The following is a 19849-nucleotide window of genomic DNA, read 5'->3' on the forward strand; positions in this document are numbered from 1 at the left end:
AAGCAGGAAAAGACCTCTCTGACCTCAGCCGTAGCAATCTCTTACTCGGCACATCCCCAAAGGCAAGGGAATTAAAAGCAAAAGTGAATTACTGGGACCTTATGAAGATAAAAAGCTTCTGCACAGCAAAGGAAACAACCAACAAAACTAAAAGGCAACCAACGGAATGGGAAAAGATATTTGCAAATGACACATCGGACAAAGGGCTAGTATCCAAAATCTATAAAGAGCTCATCAAACTCCACACCCGAAAAACAAATAACCCAGTGAAGAAATGGGCAGAAAACATGAATAGACACTTCTCTAAAGAAGACATCCGGATGGCCAACAGGCACATGAAAAGATGTTCAACGTCGCTCCTTATCAGGGAAATACAAATCAAAACCACACTCAGATACCACCTCACGCCAGTCAGAGTGGCCAAAATGAAGAAATCAGGAGACTATAGATGCTGGAGAGGATGTGGAGAAACAGGAACCCTCTTGCACTGTTGGTGGGAATGCAAATTGGTGCAGCCGCTCTGGAAAGCAGTGTGGAGGTTCCTCAGAAAATTAAAAATAGACCTACCCTATGACCCAGCAATAGCACTGCTAGGAATTTATCCAAGGGATACAGGAGTACTGATGCATAGGGGCACCTGTACCCCAATGTTTATAGCGGCACTCTCAACAATAGCCAAATTATGGAAAGAGCCTAAATGTCCATCAACTGATGAATGGATAAAGAAATTGTGGTTTATATACACAATGGAATACTACGTGGCAATGAGAAAAAATGAAATATGGCCTTTTGTAGCAACATGGATGGAACTGGAGAGTGTGATGCTAAGTGAAATAAGCCATACAGAGAAAGACAGATACCATATGGTTTCACTCTTATGTGGATCCTGAGAAACATAACAGAAACCCATGGGGGAGGGGAAGGGAAAAAAGAAAAAAAAAAGAGGTTAGAGTGGGAGAGAGCCAAAGCATTAGAGACTGTTAAAAACTGAGAACAAACTGAGGGTTGATGGGGGGGGGGGAGGGAGGGCAGGGTGGGAGGGAGGGCAGGGTGGGTGATGGGTATTGAGGAGGGCACCTTTTGGGATGAGCACTGGGTGTTGTATGGAAACCAATTTGACAGTAAATTTCATATATTAAAAAAAAAAAAAAAAAAAAAAAAAGAAAGACTTTGTGGAATGTCACTTACAGTGGGGCTTAAAGAAATGTGGACTTGGATAGATGGACACTGAGCACATCACTCCAGGCTAAGAAAATTGGACAGAGAGGTACAGAAGTAAGAAAAGGACCTTGTGTGTTAGGAATGGTCAGTAGTCTCATTTGATTGGACAATGAAATAAATTGAGTAGTTACTATAGACTTTTGAGATCTTTGTGAGAATTTAGGAGTACTATTTTTGTTTTTAGATCATGAACTGTAGCTCAAAGAGGTTAAGTAATTTGTCCAAGCCATTTGAATGGCTAGATTATTACGGTAAAGCAGTTTGGTAAAGATTATGGACTTTAGCAGTTTAGCTCTAGAGCCTAAGTACATCACCCCTAGATGATAGCTGCCTTCTTCAAGGAGGTGGTATGAAATAAAGCTTAAAATTTAGGTTTGAGTTGGGCTCTAGGTAGTGATGAATGGTTGCCTCAAAAGTCTGAGCTTCAGTTAAGAGGTGATAGAGATCTTTATGTTTTGGGAGCAGAAGAAAGACTCAGAACAGATTTAAAGTGTAATTAGTAGCAGTTTGAAAAATAGATTTGAAGTAGGTTTGAAAAAAGAGGCAATGAAAACTAGTTAGTAATCTACTGGAGTGACACAAGGAGGCTTTCATCTAGAAAGAGGATTGATAGGACGGAGGATGATCTTGTTCTTTCCTGATACCACGTAGGATAATTTTTTTTAATTTTTTTTTTAACGTTTATTTATTTTTGAGACAGAGAGAGACAGAGCATGAACGGGGGAGGGGCAGAGAGAGAGGGAGACACAGAATCCGAAGCAGGCTCCAGGCTCCGAGCCATCAGCCCAGGGCCCGACGCGGGGCTCGAACTCACGGACCGTGAGATTGTGACCTGAGCTGAAGTCGGACGCTTAACCGACTGAGCCACCCAGGCACCCCCCACATAGGATAATTAAAGCAAATCTACATTTTTGTATTCTGGCTATGAAATTGTAGTTAACATCATTAATTTAATTTAACAAACTTAATGTATTTTATGAGCTTAAAGAAAGCTGGTAGAGATTGGGCATAGCAAAGTCATGACTGGATACCCCTCCTTTAAACTCTTCATTTCCTTCTTTTGTCTTTTCTTCCTTACGCTCCCTTCTTCTCCACTTCCTCCCTTCTTTATTCCCCGACCTCCTGCCTGCCCCCCCCCCCACCTTCTTCTGGTACTGTCTATTCATTATGGCTGGGAAAATAGTAGAATACCATGTTGGTTATAAAATAGCAATTACCTTACATGAAAGTTTTTAAAGTTTCAGTAGCAAAAAATACATTATTTTTAGTATAGGGAAGTCAGAACTACAGAATAGACAAGCTTGCTACTAGACCACTTGATAAGATTATTTTACTTTGTTCTAATTTTTACATATATGTCTATTTTTCCACTTGAACCATAATAGAAAAACGCCTAGAACTGTGCCTAACACAAAGCAGATAGCAATTGTAAGCAATCAGAGTTTTATGAAAGGATTTTTACGTAAATACATAGACAAGCATTTTCTACATAGCTCCATCAGCTTTTTAATATTCTCACATTCACTATATGTTCCATCTTGTCCTCTGTAATGAAGTGTGTTGTTTCTCATCTCTTCTCTTTTAAAGCCATTTTCTTGCATTTTTTGTAAATGATAAGCCATTTTTTTCTCTAGAAGGGCTTGTTTCTAAAATATTAAGATATATAAAATTAATGTCAGCTTTCTGTTTAAAAATGCAAAACAAACACTTAAAATGTGAGAGTATATGTTGGAAATCAACAGTCACTCCTGTCTTAAGCTTCTGGGCTAATATTGACCCTCAACGTACCAGAAAGAAAATAACTGCACAGAGAAAGAACCCTAGAGATCTTCCACGGGTTCCCTAGAGTATTTAGCAAGAGAATGGATCAGTACAGGTATGCGAGGAAACAAACAAAGGCCATCCTAAAGGATTAGAGAGAAAAGTGCTTGGTACCTGTCTATCATGCCTATTTTCACCATCCACTCCAGAAAAATGTCTTAAGTCACAGGGCATTGGGTAGAGTACTAAAATGGGTCTTGGTTCAGTAGTGAGGAATAACTAGTATAAGATTAAACATGGCTCTGGTCCCATCTAACAAATCTTAAAAAGCAAGACTTAAAACAAACTGTTTCCAAAGAAATTATCTACATTCAAGAAAAAAGTTAAAGGATATTTAGAAGGATATGAAAATATTCAGCATCCAAAAAGTAAAATTCATGATATCTGACATCTAATCAAAAAGCACCAAGCATATAAAGAAGCAGGGAAATATGATCCATAAAATGAGTCAATCAATCAATTAAAATTGACCCATAAATGATACAAATGCTAGAATTAAAGGTAATAATACTAGAGCATAACTGTATTCCATATATTTACAAGGTAAGGAAAAGACATGGAAGATATAAAAAGGACCAAAATCATTTTTTAAATGTATGAGATGAGTAATATAAGATATGCATTAATAGCAGAATAGACATTGCAGAAGAGATTAATTAAAGTGCATTAAGGAAAAGAAACCATCCAAAAGGAAAGATTGAGAGAAAAAAAGTTACAGAATGAAAGAGTATATGTGAGGTGTGGAACATCAAGCAACCTAATTAATATATGCCTGTACAGAGGAGAGAAGGGACAAAAGAAATATTTGATAATAATGTCCATTATCTCTTTTTCTATTCTAGGTTATAACAGGGGTTATAAGTCAGTGCAATCAGGCAAGAAAATGAAAAAGCATCCAAAGAAAAGAAATAAAACTACCTTTATTCATAGGCAACGTAATCATTTATGTAGAATGTCAATTGGCATCTAGAAATAACTTACTAGAATGATTTTTTCAATGCAGACTACAAGATGAATATAAAAAATTTGCTTTTCTAGATACTAACACCAAATCATCATAATTTAAAATTAAAAATACCAATTATAATTGCATAAAAATTATGAAATACCTAGGGATGAATCTATCAAAAGATGTGTAAGACCTGAAAACTGCAAAAATTAAGGAAACCTAAATAATTGGAGAGAAATATTTGGTCCACAAGTTGGAAGACTCAATATTATCAAGAGATCAACTGTGCTCAAACTGACCAATAGAATCAACATAATGCTAATCTAAATTTCAGTAAGATTTCTTGGTAGAAACTTAAAAGCGGATTCCAAAATTTATACAGAAATGTGAAGGATTTAGATTAGCCAAAACAACTTTAAAATGGTAGAACAAACTTAAAAGGTTAGCACTACTGATTTAAAGAACTATAAAAGGTACAGTAATCAAAGCAGTGTAATAGACATAGATCAAAGAGTAGAAAAGAATACAAAAATACACTATACAACTGATTTTTGACAAAGATACAAAGGCAAAATCTTTTAAAGATTTCCATAATTGTAATTTAAGCACATACATTGGAGTAAAATGTATGTCAATATAAAATGGTGTCAATCTGAAAAAAATATTAAAATATTAAGAAGCATACACCAATGAATTGAAAACTTCTATTAAAACACAATTCAAGAGAAACAATTTAGAATAACTCCATTGGAAATATCAATACTTGAGATATCTCTCTGCCATGAACATGGCTCAAGCTTCCTGTGTTGTCACCATGTCTACCATCAGTGGTAGCGTCTAAAAGCACTTCCAGGGCCAGAACTTGTCCCATTGCACTGGTTGTCACGAAAATTGGTCAGGACTCCTTGAATAGTAATTGGCATGAGGCAAAAAGGGGAGACCTGGGACATTCTGTTGCTCTACAAACCAGATACTTTCAGAAATGTCTGGAAGCAAACAAAAAGGTCAGTTTGGAGAGAGTTCCCATTGCAAAAAAGTGATTATTAGAAAATAATAATTACAACAAAGTGAGATAAGGTGAGCTCACCGTATGAACCTTGAAAATACTAAAAGGTATATGTACCAAAGTAGAATAAAAGATTATCATACATATTTAAATTTACATTAATAAAAAATATTACATAGCAGTATATATCAATATAACCAAATTATGTATATCTTATACTACATCTAGTTTGTCAACCATAAGCTACTGAGGGGAGCCTGGGTGGCTCAGTCGTTTAAGTGTCCAGCTCTTGATTTTGGCTCAGGTCATGATCCCAGGGTTGTGGGATCAAGCCCTGTGCTGGGCTGTGCACTGAGTGTGGAGCCTGCTGAAGACTCTCTCTCTCTCTCTCTCTCTCTCTCTCCCTCCCTCTCAAGATTCTCTCTCTCTCTTTCTCTCCCTCTGCCCTTCCCCTGTTTTCTCTCTCTCTCTCTTAAAAATAAATAAATAAAAATAAAAACCAATAAGCTTTGAAAATACTTGTAATTTTAGACAAGTATTAATCCACATGGAGAGTTGTCAACGTTTTTTTATTAAATGAAAGAGCAATCTACAAAACACCCTGTAAGGTGTAATAACATGAATTTATTTATTGTAATAAATTTTCATAGAAATATCACACAATGTGTGCATGTATCATACAATAGGTGGTGCTAGGATTACACATAATTTCTTTCTCTTTACACTGGTTTACATTCTAAATCATAAGATATTATGTATCATTTAAAATAAAAAATAGTTACTCTAAAAAAATTAGCTGGTAGGGAAATATTGAGAACTTTTCCCAAGAAATTCTGGGAGTAAGAAAAATCAGTTTATCATTTTTTTCCTAGAAAAATTACTAGTTTACGTCGTGAGATAAAGTCAAAAGCAGTTGTATCAAATAATAAGGCAGCACTTTTTTGATTATAGTCAGAATATAATATAGCCAAAATATATCCGTAGCTTTCAGTTTTGTATAATGCATATCATTTGGGGTAACTGGTCCATTGTTATCTCGCAAAGTGTACTTTCAAATACCAAAACTAGCAAAAGCTTCTCCTCAAACAGTCCCAGTTAGAGGTTTTAAAGCTCACCCCACCTTCCTGTCACTCTCTTCTCTGCTGCGACGCCGTTGTTCCTCTATCCTAGCTTCTCTTTTAACATCTTCTCCAATCCTCATCAGAAGTAGCATCTCTTTTGTCTTCCATTCCTAGGGAGCACGGAGTTACATAATCAGTACATGCTCACACTAAACCTTTGTATTTTGCCCACCACCACCACCACCAAGCGGAAAGTCATACATTGGGTTTAGGATGGGCTTTCCTTACTGCAGTCCTATTAACAATGCAAGATGGTTATTTTTTACTAAAGCTGAATTAAAAATCTCCCCCCCTCCCCGCCAACAATGAAGACTTTAGGGGAGTTAAATAGTGTCTAGTAACTTTCACAATCATCTCTTTAAGAGCAGGTATTGGTTCATATACATAGTTTGTGCTATCAGCCTTATTATTTTATGTAACAACTTGTATATTATAGCTGTGAAGAAAGATTAATGGGGATATATGATTCAGACCTGAAATGACTTCAGGAACTATGATGGACAACTAGTTACAAATGAAACAGTTGTATACAGTTTTTCTCTCAATATTTTAAATTTGTTATCTCACCTCTTCAATTTTTCTACGAAGACTAAGTTTTCTTCTTGTGTGTTCTCGCTGTCGTCTTTCTTCTCTATCCATTCGGAGCAGGTGTTGCTCTTCTGCTGTACGCTCAAGTTCTAATTCCCTATTTATCATATCCAAATATCTAAGTAAAAGTGCAAATACAAGTAAAGGTGTATTGGCTGTTTCCCTTATGACGGCTTCATCTGCTTTGATATTCCAAAACCACCTTCTGGCTTAGTTTTTGTTTCTTAAACTACAAGAATTTTATTGACTTTCTATCAGCTCTGTTCATAGACCTTCAAGCCAGCATGATCTCATGGTTCCTGAGATCGAGCCCCACTTGGGCTCTACACTGACAGCAGAGAGACGGAGTCTCTCCCTCTCTCTCCCCCTCTCTCTTTGCCCCTACTCTGCTCATGCTCTCTCAAAATAAGTAAACAAACATTAAAAAAAAAAAGAAGCATGTGCTAAAGATACTTTCCCTCATCTCCTACAATAGGAAAGGTTTTGGATCTGATTTGTTCTTCAGTTATCAGCTTGGATTACCTTTTGGATTCCCAGAAACCCTGTCTTCTCTGGTAGAAATTCCTCTTCATACCTTTGCCACCATAATTTCCCAATTCCTGTACCTCTTGGTCTCCTTTCCTCTCCATAGTGGGGACAGTAGTGGAGTTAAATAGTGTCTTGTTATCTAAAAAAATTCCTACTTTCAATTCTTTCTAGTATCTTCTTCCATATTTGGGTCTACAATATATACATAAAATATGCATTAACTTCAATCTTACCTGTTCCTTATTAATTGTTCCTGGTCCTTAATAGATTGGGTGTCTTCCTGTAACAACCAATTTTGGAACCGTGCAACATCAGAACGTCTAGGTATTTGATTGTTTTCCTGTAGTTTATTTACTTGCTTTGCAAGCATTTCCTATTGAAAAAAGTATGTCATATATACACACATAGACATATATGTACATAAATGTGAATATAGATAGATATACATATATATGTATACAAAATCTTTTTGCATTCTTCAGAAATAAAACTGTCCTACGATATGCCTTTTTATTTAGTGCTTAGTACTTTGTGAATAGCTGCTTCTGTTTAATTGCATTTAAACCTATTATAGACATGGACAACTGACCCAAAATAAAGATGTCTTTCTCGGAAAATAAATGATAAATATTTCATCATATTTTTATACCTATTCTGAAAAAGTTAAGTGAAAATAAGAAAGAAGGGGAAGAGAAGCTCTAGGCATAGGAGAGAAATTGGGGAAAATATAGAACATTTAATAGTATAGAGAAGTCATTATCATTCTTTTACAACTCTTAACCTTTGAACATAAATTTGTGAAAGTACACATACACATACATTTCTCATTTTTATCCAACTCACTCAAGCCTAAAACCCGAATTCACTCATGCACATGTGCATGTGTGCACACACTCTCACACAAACTTTGAGTCAAAAATTGAAAGGAAGTCACTATCTATACCCACTTATTCTACATCAAGGCATTCCACTTCACCTTTAATAACATTTTTTATTGAATGAACACAGCTGCATGTGTGTGGGTACACATACACAATGTACATGTTTCTTGAGTCACCTGTAGGACATTATAACTATCATATACTTCCTCTCCTGTTATTCCCACTGTTTTGGGGGTTCCAGATGAAGAATCTTGCTAGCCCAATAGACTCTTCCTATTGGTCCTCGCTCAGGTAGAAGTGACATGTCTGAGTTGCTAAATTATTACTAAATTATGTAAGCTACCACAGGCATATTAATAGATGACTTGGTCCCTTTTTTTTTAGCTCAATATAGCAACTGTGTTGGTCACAAAATATTATTTATTCCTCTTCTAAATTTTATTTGGAAAAAGTAGTTTGTCAAAATTAAAGGTAAAAATATTAAAAGAAAATATTTTGCATACAAAGAAAGCTTTCTTCCAAATCCTAGGTAAAGAAACCATATTAAGTATTTAACTTACTTGATCTCTCATATAGTTTCTTTCAAAGTCTAATTTTAAACTGGTAAGATATTGCCTGTACTTATTCAATTCCCTCAAGGTACATACAATCTAAAAAACAAAACAAAATAATAACAACAAAAATATATGAATACAAATATTTAAAAATCATTAACAATTACTTTCTGGAGGAAAAAACAGTAATGGAATACCATTTGATAATATTTTGGTATTAAGAGTAATAAAATGCTAACAATTTTTCAAGCAGGATCTCTCTATAATTTTTAACCCAGAGGAAATATCTTTTCCAAACCATTACTTTATTAATATGCATTATGCCATGATAGAGGATTTAGTACCCACAACTGGAGTTATTAAAAGACCAATGTAATAAAAATGTTCAGCCCCAGTAAGAATATAGTCCATCAATATTCCATCAGACTGATTTTGCTAGGTTCCTATTTTGTCTCAAGTTTTTAAAAAGTGTATGGGACATAATCCTTGACAAGCATATAGTGACATTAGAGGCAGAGAAAGAGGACTATGATACAATTGGGAAAATTACCTTTACCTCCCCAAATTATTTGGTAATCATCTTTTGATGGTATAAAGAAAAAAGGTGAGGGAAGAAGTAGTTTCATTTAGAAAAAAGCGATTGTCTGATTTCCTTTGACCCAAATACTGAGTAATTTATGAAATTTCCCATTAAGTATTTCTTCTGACCAAATTAAAGGTGATACAGACCCCCCCCCACACACCCCGCTGTAAGGTACAGAAGCAAGCCTTATCAAGTCTTAGAAATTTGCAATGATTAAAAAGAATTAATCTTCAACCCACTTTATTATTGCTGGTGATATAGCCACCCTTCTTTAATCTTCTCAGGATATCTTTGCGCTTATAGTATGCTCTTAAATGTGGATCATGGAGACTTTTATATTGGTTTTCCAAAAGTCGACAGTAAGGATCAGTCAGGTTAAAACCGTAAGAAGGTCGAAAAAGCTGTAAACACAGATTTAAAAATATTATAAAGGTAAAACTAATGAAATTCACTTTTAAATGTTAACCTATCGAAATGACTACACTGTTCATCGAAAGTAAAGCATGCATGAAGAATCTGGTGTGGAGAAAAATCAGCAACAGAAAAGCCTTGGATTAGGTAACATAAATTTATTATCTCTCCCTCTTTTCTCCACATGATCCTATTCTAAAAACCTACTCTCATTCAATTAATTCCTTCTCTGATCTCCATCAGTCCTTGGCCCTGAGCCAGAGAAGAAAGAAGGGAAAGGAAAGAAAGGGAATAGGATAAAATTTGTTTTAATGTATAAAGAAAGCTAAAACTTTCTTTTCCTCCTCCCTCTTCCAGGTCAATGTACTCACTTCATTTAAAGTATAAAGGGATAATATTGTGATTATATATCAATAAACTGAAAATGAAGAAAATAGAAGTCTTTTATCAAGATTCATGGAAACAGCTTTTTTGTTTTTATTTTTATTTTTTATTATGAAATTTATTGTCAAATTGGTTTCCATACAACACCCAGTGCTCATCCCAACAGGTGCCCTCCTCAATACCCATCACCCACCCACCCTTCTCCCCACCCCCCATAAACCCTCAGTTTGTCCTCAGTCTTTAGGAGTCTCTTATGTTTTGGCTCCCTCCCTCTCTAACCATTTTTTTTTCTTCCCCTCCCCCATGGTCTTCTGTTAAGTTTCTCAGGATCCACATAGGAGTGAAAACATATGGAATCTGTCCTTCTCTGTATGACTTATTTCACTTAGCATAACACTCTCCAGAAACAGCTTTAACAAAAATAGTAGGAGTAAAAATCAGATTTTAAAGATAATGGATTAAAGAGTTATTTTGTATTGGGGGTCTTATCTAAGGCAAGAAACCCAACGATCCCTGAATCCTACAGTTAGGAAAAAAATCAAGGTCTTACAAAGTTCAACATATTGAAAAACCAATTATAAAAGATATTGATAATGGGGTACCTGGGTGGCTCAGTTGTTAAGTGTCCAACTTAGGCTCAGGTCATGATCTCATGGTCTGTGAGTTCAAGCCCCGCATTGGGCTCTGTGCTAACAGTGCACAGCCTGCTTCAGATTCTCTGTCTCCCTCCTCTCTCTCTGCTCCCCGCCCCCCGACCAACAACTCATACTTGCTACCTTTCTCTCTTTCTTTCTCAAAAATAAATAAATAAACGTCAAAAAATAGATCTTGATAAGACTGAAGTTTCTTCATATGTGTAAAGACCAAATACCACCTTATACAATAATCATTAGCATATAAAAGAAGGAAAATATCAGCTAACAGTCATGTTTCTCTGTTACTTTAGAGAAAACAGATGAATTATCTACTCTCATTTATAAATTACATTACCAAAGTGAGGTGGATTGTTTTGTGTGTGAGTTCTTAGTCCATTTTTCAATGGCAGGGTGGGATAATGGGTTATGGGGGAATTTCTCAAAGGGAAAAAGTGGAGGATATAAGTGGGTGTGGAAGTTGTCCTGATATTGCCTTTGCATTCTTTCTTTCTGCTTTCCTTTAAGTTTTCTTGCCCAGAAAAATGGAAGTTCTAGTCTAAAGTACTGTCAAAGCAGGAGTTGTCTCAAGTGAAAGGCAACTGGAATGTGCGTAAGATGTGGGACCCTGAGAGCGCCTGTGCTGCTTGGGGCCTTCAGTTCGACTGATAAGACCCCACACACTGTGCACCAACCCAGATCTGCCTGCAGGTACCAATTTGTGACCTCTGTGTTCAGTCTGGCAGTAGCCACCACAGTCAGATTCCAAACACTATTGAGCCTGGCCGGGTGGGACCCTATAAAGAACTCCTTTAAGGTAGGTGGGAGGATGTTTCATATGTGGGCAAAGGGGCAGGCTGCGGGAACCTGATAGGATGCTAGCTTTCCTTTTCCATTTAAAAGCCTCCTTGATAAGTTTTTGACCTCTTGTTTGACACCAGGCTTCAATTTCTTCCAAGGCCCTAAATCATAAAGCAGAATTCCCCAGTTACCAATGCTTCTCTGAGGAGGCAAAGAAAAGAATCCCATTGGACAATGTTTTGAATTCAGTGAGACCAGATATAAAGACCATATCTTTCCTGTAAGGGGAACAATCAACAATCATGAGTCAAGGAGTGGACCGATCATATTTTTCTAAGATACTGACATCTTTTTTTAAAGATGTTAACATCTAAGAGATGTTGAACATTAGCTGGAATGGCAGTATATTTCTCAAGACCAAACTTGGGCTACTGACCTGTAAACAAAGAACACCTTTTAGACATATCCATTCATTGGAGCCAGCGTAACCATTCTGTTGTCAATTAAAGTGATTAGTTTCCCTTAAACACACACACACACACACACACACAAACTAAAAGTATAAACATAAAGCACCAGTTTATGGAGGAGATTGTACTGAAAGAAAAAGAAGGATCTCACAAAGTCATTCTCCAGGGAAACAGTCTGGTGCCTAATTATGATTAAATGAAGATAGTTTGGGGGAAATGAATATAATAAAGAATATAGAGAGGACACATTTTAAAAAAGTAATTGACAAGTGAATTACTATTTGACAGAAATGGTAATTCAGCAAACAATATATTTGAATAAGCAAACAATAGACAGGGCTAAGTTTACACTTAGCCTACAGAAGGGATATTAGAGGTTTCAAGCATGTTTTAGGAAAGCTAGTTTGTTTGGATGTGACTAAGTCTAACAGTGCGAGGTGGCATAGTTAGTTCTAATAGAAGAAATTTGTTTTTAAAAAGAAAAATTAGATATTTTCCAGAAAAAAACATACTTTTTTTTTAAGCTCATTTATTTTGAGAGAGGGAGAGAGAAAGCATGAGCAAGTGGGGCAGAGAGAGAGGGAGAGACAGAATCCCAAGCAGGGTCCACATTGTCAGCACAGAACCTAATGTGGGGGTCAAATCCATGAACCTGTGAGATCATGACCTGAGCCAAAGCTGGACGTTTAACAATTGAACCAGCCAGATACCCCAAAACAAAACTTACTCTAAGAAATAAGTTTATTAAGATCAGTAAGGTTAAAGCTGTTTATTAGGCAAGTATCAAATACCAAGGGACCTTATTCATTTTTTTAAAATTATTTTGAAAGAGAGAGAGAGAGAAAGAGTGAGAGAGAGAGAGAGAATCATGAAGTGGGAGGGGCAGAAAGAGAAGGAGAGAGAGAATCCCAAACAAGCTCTTGCTGTCAGCACAGAGCCAGATGCAGGGCTTGAACTCACCAGTTGTGAGATCATGACCTGAGCTGAAACCAAGAGTTGGACACTTAACCAACTGAGCCACCCAGGTCCCCCCCCTTTTTTTCGGGGGGGGGGAGGCTTATTTCTGATGACATCATAGATAGAAGAAGGGCACGGGGTCACTCAGAATTCTTTCTCATAATTTTTTTTTTCAATATTGATCAAAGAACCACTGAAAAAGAATGCACTGAACTTTCTTCAGCATTAGTTACTGGGTCAAAGGCTGGGGAGGTTTGAGGGTAGAGGTATGGAGGACTAAAAATATGAAAGAGTTTGAGAGAAGCATACTATACCCCAGTATGATTTAAATTATAAACATAAAATTATACTGTTGAGTGAAACTATATAAACCGAGAGCAATGCAAATTTTAAGGAAATACAGCTAATTGGGGGCTATCATACTTCAGAAAGAATCTTGAAAGATGGTTCAGATTCATAGACTGGGCAGAAGAAGAAAGAATATGCCAGGTTTGGGAGACAAGGCACAGAACAAAGGAACAAAGGCACAGAAATACTAATGTAGTATGTGTGAGTAGGTATAAAAGACCCCAAGTGGAAAAAGCTGAGGCTTTGGATTGGAGGAAAAAACTGGATGAGGAAGTTGGGGCAAATCATGCAGTCATTAGTTAAATACTGAACATGTTAACTCATTTCAACTTCATTTCTTTCTCACTTAGTATATGAAATAGAATGCAACTCAAAATAAAATAGTAGGAAATTGTTCTGTAATTAGAGTTTTGTCCAAGTTATTATTGGTTAAAATCATAACACAATCAAATATCCAGCTATCCCTGATAACCTTCCCCCTCTCAACCAAATATGTTTGCAATAAAACCTCACTAAATAAGTAGATGTAAAGTGATAGTATAAAGACATGTTAATATGGTTCCATAAATTATAAATTAAGACAGAGCTAAGAATCTAAACTTTCTAGCCCACGATTCTGTTCAAACCATACAGATGAAGTTGCCTGATAGGCATCCTAAGCAATATCTTAGGTTAGATATGGGGTTGGCTATCTTTTTCGTCTGTATATCAGTGCAGATTCCCTTAATGGACTTTGTATGATGTAGTTCCTGTATCTAACAGCAAGTAGCAAAGGGCAAAGAAAACCAATGTAAGACAATTAAAAATTACTTTACCTTTTCACCTAACTTCGTAGTATAGTATAAAGTATTGCTTCCTGGGATCATAGGCAACTTGACCCCAAGAGGCAGATCCAGTAGTTGACCCGCTCCGACCCCTGGAAAGTGGGTTTTGTGCACGCCCTGTCAGATGCAATTGGGAGAGTTTGGTCTTTCCTTTTAGGTATTAGGCCAATGTACTCCTACTCCAACCAAATGAACTCCTACGGTCAAGGTCGAAGGGTCCCGCCGTACCAGACAGCCCTGAAGACCTCCCGCTCCCCCGGACACCGCCCACTCTTCGCCCCCAGAGCCACAGCCAGTTGTGGCCAGCAACCCAAGCCACCACCACCGGCCGCGCCGCACGAGGGCGCCAGAAGCAGGCGGTTAGGAATCGCGAGACCGGTCGGTGGCTATCCCTGCCCCCGCCCCACAGGGCCAGAAGCCCGGGCCAAGGACCACGACGCCGGGCTGGCTGCTACTCACGTCTCCGCATTGCTGGCTCTCCGAGGCTAGGCCACTGGTGGCCGTCTTGGTGGCAGCGACGCTGGCAGCCTTAGAACAGGCGCTGAGGTACAGCTCCATCGCCAGCCCCGGGCCCTTCTACCCTCAGCCGCCCTCTCCTGTGTCCTTCCTTCGCACCCCTTTCCCCGTCGTCGTCCCTCCGTCGCGACTGGATCCAGAATGGTCAGTACCCCGCGTCCGCGAGGCCCCACCCTCGTGGCGTTCGAGGCTCCCAACTTGGAAGCGCGGGAAGGGTGGAGCCCTCCCCGAGGTGCTTGCTGCGTGAGTGTCCCAGGCTCCGGGAAGTCGGTCCCAGGGGCCTGGTCTGAGAGTCACAGTCAGTGTACCATTTCTCTCTCAAACCAGTACCCCTCAGTCATACCAAACAAAAACCCAAACTTCGAAAGCTGTCTAATTTCTCCTGGCCTCCAAGAAGCTATGGTTTGGCCCGGGTTGGGGGAGGGGGGGCATTAGTGGGGGTGGGGGTGGCGGTGGGGGAGGGGAAGTGGAGTAACAGGGCAAAACACAAAATCCAGGAGTGATTGTACAGCCCACTGTAGGGACAGAGGCCTGGTTTTCTATATGTGCCTCCTTACGGACACCGTGATCGCACTCCGTCCCCAGGTTCCCACTCCAGGTTCACATAAGATCCTTTGACTTCCTTCGAGGCTCACTGCCTTTCTCCTGTCCTCCCTCTAGTCTCCTCCTTTCTTTCTAGCTCTCTTCCCTCACTCTCCTACTCCCTCCTTCTTTCTGACTCCCTTGCTTTCTCCGTGATCCCTCTTTCTCCTCCCGTCAACCATCCAGCCAGAGTTTATAAAATACCTGACTCCTTGGGCCCATCAGTGAGTGGAGCACTGGGGATATGGCGGTGAGTGAAATTTGGCCCCTTCCATCAAGGAGCTAACTAGACTAGAAGTACTTTGAAGGTCCAGACTGTATCTGATTTGTCAGCAGTGTGGATTTAGACCTTTAATATTCTTTAACCCACTGTTGTTCTTTCTTATTTCTGGGCTATTTAGTAATAATACCTACTATTTACTAACGTACTAACTCTAGGTACTGTGCTAAACACTCACCACATTTAATCTTTCTAACAGCCTTCCCAATAGTTGCCTCTTTTTTCCGCAAAGGTTAAAGAAGAATTATAATTACTATTTAATAATGGCCCCAGAGGCAGTTTCTTAATCAATACACTAGTTTTACATCTGTTCTATTTGTTTTATGGGCACTCATATGCAAAGTACTCCTAAATTTGAACTCTGATTTTAAGATACAGTCCACTGCCCCTCTCCACATAGATGTCTCGCAATCGTCTCAAATTCCACGTACTCAAATCTCAACCCATCCCCTTACCAAAACAGGACAAAGCCAATGCCCTATTTTTCCTGCATTTCCCATCTCAGTGACAATATCAGTATCTACCCAAGCCAGAAACTGAGAAATAGTACTAGATACTTAACTTTCCCCATATTCCCCACATTCAGTTGATCTCGTAGTCCTAACGATTTTATCACTGAAATTAATTGGACCTGTCCTATCCACCTGTACACTACTCCCTCAGTTAAGCCACTCATCATTCTTTTGTCTGTATGATAACCACAGCCTTATCTCTCTGCCACCTTTACCCCAGCAATCCATCTTTTATCAAAGTGCTATCTGATGCCATCTCTCTCCTCTGTAGTAAATCTCCAATTGCCCTAAGACTTAACAAAGCATATAACAGCCTCTGTGACTTGGCCCTGTGGTAGTTTTCTCTTGCTGCTGTAACAAATTACCACAATCTTTGTGGCTTAAAACAATACAAAGGTATTATCTTACAATAATTGAGGTCAGCAGCGTGAAATGAATCTCATTCTGCTGAAAACAAGGTGTTGGCAAGGCTGCATTCTTCTGGAGACTGTTGGACACAATCTACGACCTACCTCTTTATGGTTTCTAGAAGCTTTCCCTTTCTCCCACTTCAAATCCAGCACGTAGCATCTTCAATTGTCTCTCTGATTCAGACCTCGCCTCCCTCTCTATAATTAAAAATCTGTTAATTATATTAGGCTCATCTAGATGACCTACAATAATTTCTTTATTTTAAGGTCAGCTGATTAGCAACCGTATTTCCATTAGCAATCTTAATTCCTCATTGCCATGAAACACATATTCACAGGTCTTGGAATTCACAGTCACAGGACTGCTGAAGTGTCATCATCTCTACAAAGTTTTTCTGACATTCTAAGCTTTGGCCAAATTTGCTTCCTCTGTGCTTTCCTCCATTTTAGCACTTTTCATATTACATCAAAAATATCTCTTTACCTGTCAGTCTCCCTTTAAGGGAATGGAAACTCCTTGAAAGCAGCTATTGGTTTATTCACACACTTATTTATGTACAACACTTAGTATAGTGCCTAGCAAGCATTTAGTGAGCCCCCAGTATATTTTTGTTGTCTTGACTTAGGCATACATGAATGAGAACCCATAAAAGCGTTTTTGGTTTTTTTTTAATGCTTATTTATTTTTGAGACAGAGAGAGACAGAGCATGAACGGGGGAGGAGCAGAGAGAGAGGGAGACACAGAATCCGAAACAGGCTCCAGGCTCTGAGCTGTCAGCACAGAGCCCGATGCGGGGCTCAAACTCACGGACCGTGAGATCGTGACCTGAGCCAAAGTCGGATGCTTAACCGACTGAGCCACCCAGGCGCCGCCCTCCCCCCCCCCCATCAAAGCGTTTTAAGCAAATTCTCAATTTAGAAGATTATTCTGGTGACAATATGGGGGATGGATTTCTGGGGTTAGAAGGCCTGAGAGATTTCACTATGCGTAGTTACATAGGCAAGAAACACTGAAGTCCTGAAATAAGGAATCTATAAGAATAAAGGGGAAAGAATGGATTTGAGGCAACATTGTAATAACTTTGGTTTCTTCCTCATCTCACCTACTTTAAAAACAATAGAGTTGGAGGGATGATTGTTATGGTGAAGCTGACAAGAGTAGATAATCTTGAATTTTAGAGAAGAACAGTTAAATCAGAAAAGTAAATTAATTCCCCAAAAAAACCCATCCAACAGGTTAAGTTCTTTTTATATGGATAGCAGTTAGAAAGTAAGAATAGAGAAGAGAAAGCCCATGATAATTATGTTTGAAGAAGAATTTGTTGTATTCTTAGAGATGACAGAGGAGCATGTGTTTGAAGTTTTGTGAACTTCGGGGTCTTCTGTGTTGGCCCACACAGAGCTGAATAATCTAGGTGGCTTCACTCACATGTCCAGCCAGGGCCTCAGCTAGGATGGCTGGAGTGGTTGGGAGTGTTGGACCACTCTGTACGGATGTTCTTTTCATATTCCAGGTGGTTAGATCAAGCTTTTTACATGGAAGTCTTGGGGTTTCAGCATCAAGAAGGGGTAAACATTAGTGTGCTTTTCAAATCTTCACTAGTATAATACTTTCTAAGGATACTAATCCTTGGATCAGAGCCCACATTAATGCAGTATGACCTCATCTTAACCAGACTGCATCAGCAAATTCTCTATTTCTAAATAATTTCATAGTCTGAGGTTCTGAGTGGACTAAATTTTAGGGTGTTGCCATTCAACCAAGTACAGAAAGTTACAGAATGTCCCGCTAATGGAGAAAATATGATATATTGACATGTCAAAAAAGGCTTTATTGGGATAATTGATTTGACAGAGGACTCAAAATAAGAATTTGTCTAGAAATTACAAAATTATAGATATCAGAATCATCCTGATGTATATAAGTTTCTAAATGATTCCAAAACGTATAGAGATAGAATGGTATTATCTAACCTCCCATAACTGATTCGGTAAATGTAGGCAAAAAGAATAAATGAGTATCACCCTCATATACTTTCTAAAGTGGTCTGTTTTTGGTAGGTAAAAGCTTACTTAACTTTTGATTAGTTACTGCCTCTGATTAAACATGCCTCCTATTGCCAACAGAACTGACTCAAATATTGAAGTAAACCATCCTCTGAATATATATAATCTATCAAATGTTAACTGCTTTTCTATATTTCTGTAAAATAACTTATTTGCTGGTGTTTTAGATTTTTTTTCAAATAATTATCATCTTTACAAAAGAGAAAATGGAAATTATATTAAAAAATGTGGTAAGAGAAATTTTGTCCCTATCACTAGTATAATACTACCTCTACAGCAGAACAAATTAGCACCTGATTTTTTATTGCCTAGCCCTTATCTCTCATTACTTGATGACTCTCTGTGGGTCTTAGGCCCTTAATAAGATTCTAGGTGCTTTTGATGAGAGTTACATTGCTTGGATCCCCTGGGTCAGCAGTGCCCAGCACTGTGCTAGGCATTCAGGCTGCTCATTTCTTGATTACGTTTTAGTAATTGCTAAATAGTGCGTGTACACACACACACACACACACACACACCAGAGTCTGGTAAGGGCTACACAGTATCTTTTCATATTATAAAGTATATCTCTTTGCCAGTATCCTACCCATTTAAATACTTTACACTTGAATTATTATTTTTTAATATTATGTTTATCTTGATGATGAAAAGCTGATATTAAATACATATTCCTGATTTGTTAAGTGGTGCAGACCATGCAGAAAGAAGGGTACCAAATTAAATATCAATTGGGAAAATTGTTCTTATATTCTCAATATATATATTTTAGATGATAACACAAATGAATCATAGTGAAATATTAAATAAAAAGTAATGTTCAAACATTATGTCCAGTTTAAGCTTTCAATTGAGAATAACATAAAATTTAAGGTAGCCAGTCACAAGTAGGGAAAATTCCATGATAGTAAAAGGCAACAGGAATACATAGTACAGTATTAATAGTGTAGACTTGGGATTTAAATTCTATTTATTTCAACTCTTGGCTTTAGTTTCCTCAGCTCCAAAATTTGTATAGTGCTAACTCTTATTTTATAGGGCCATTATATGAGTTAAATTGATAAAAACAGCAAAATGCATGGTCTATAGAGATGCTCAATAGGTGATAATTTTATTATAAGCATCACTTTGATTGAGTAGCATTAATAGGGAAATAATTAATTAATTAATTAATTAGAAGTTTCCCCCAGTTTCATTGAGAGATGATTGACATAGTTCTGTATAAGCTTAAGACATACTGCATGATGGTTTGATTCACATATATTATGAAGTGATTACCACAGTAGGTTCAGCTAGCATCCATCTTCTCATATAAATACAATAAAAAGGAAACAAAGAATGAAAGAATAAAGGGGAAAAATTTTTCTCCTTGTGATGAGAACTCTTAGGATTTATTCTCTTAATA

At 37.8% G+C, this 19849-nt stretch overlaps 1 protein-coding gene across 1 annotated transcript in view; it reads right to left on the reverse strand.

The window, feature by feature from the left end:
- FSIP2 (fibrous sheath interacting protein 2) overlaps window positions 1-14716 on the reverse strand; it is a 104101-nt gene extending 89385 nt beyond the window's left edge. The window contains exons 1-8 of the mRNA XM_019461551.2: window positions 14539-14716; window positions 14071-14196; window positions 9492-9653; window positions 8676-8765; window positions 7468-7607; window positions 6686-6824; window positions 6118-6228; window positions 2741-2867 (exon numbers count right to left, since the gene is read on the reverse strand). Coding sequence (XP_019317096.2) covers window positions 2741-2867; window positions 6118-6228; window positions 6686-6824; window positions 7468-7607; window positions 8676-8765; window positions 9492-9653; window positions 14071-14196; window positions 14539-14637 — 994 coding nt within the window. The 5' untranslated portion in view covers window positions 14638-14716. The remainder of the gene's footprint in view (window positions 1-2740; window positions 2868-6117; window positions 6229-6685; window positions 6825-7467; window positions 7608-8675; window positions 8766-9491; window positions 9654-14070; window positions 14197-14538) is intronic.
- Window positions 14717-19849: the final 5133 nt, after the last annotated feature.

Source organism: Panthera pardus, unplaced genomic scaffold, assembly GCF_024362965.1.
Source record: "Panthera pardus isolate Hobbes unplaced genomic scaffold, ASM2436296v1 HiC_scaffold_10, whole genome shotgun sequence".
Lineage (NCBI taxonomy): Eukaryota > Metazoa > Chordata > Mammalia > Carnivora > Felidae > Panthera > Panthera pardus.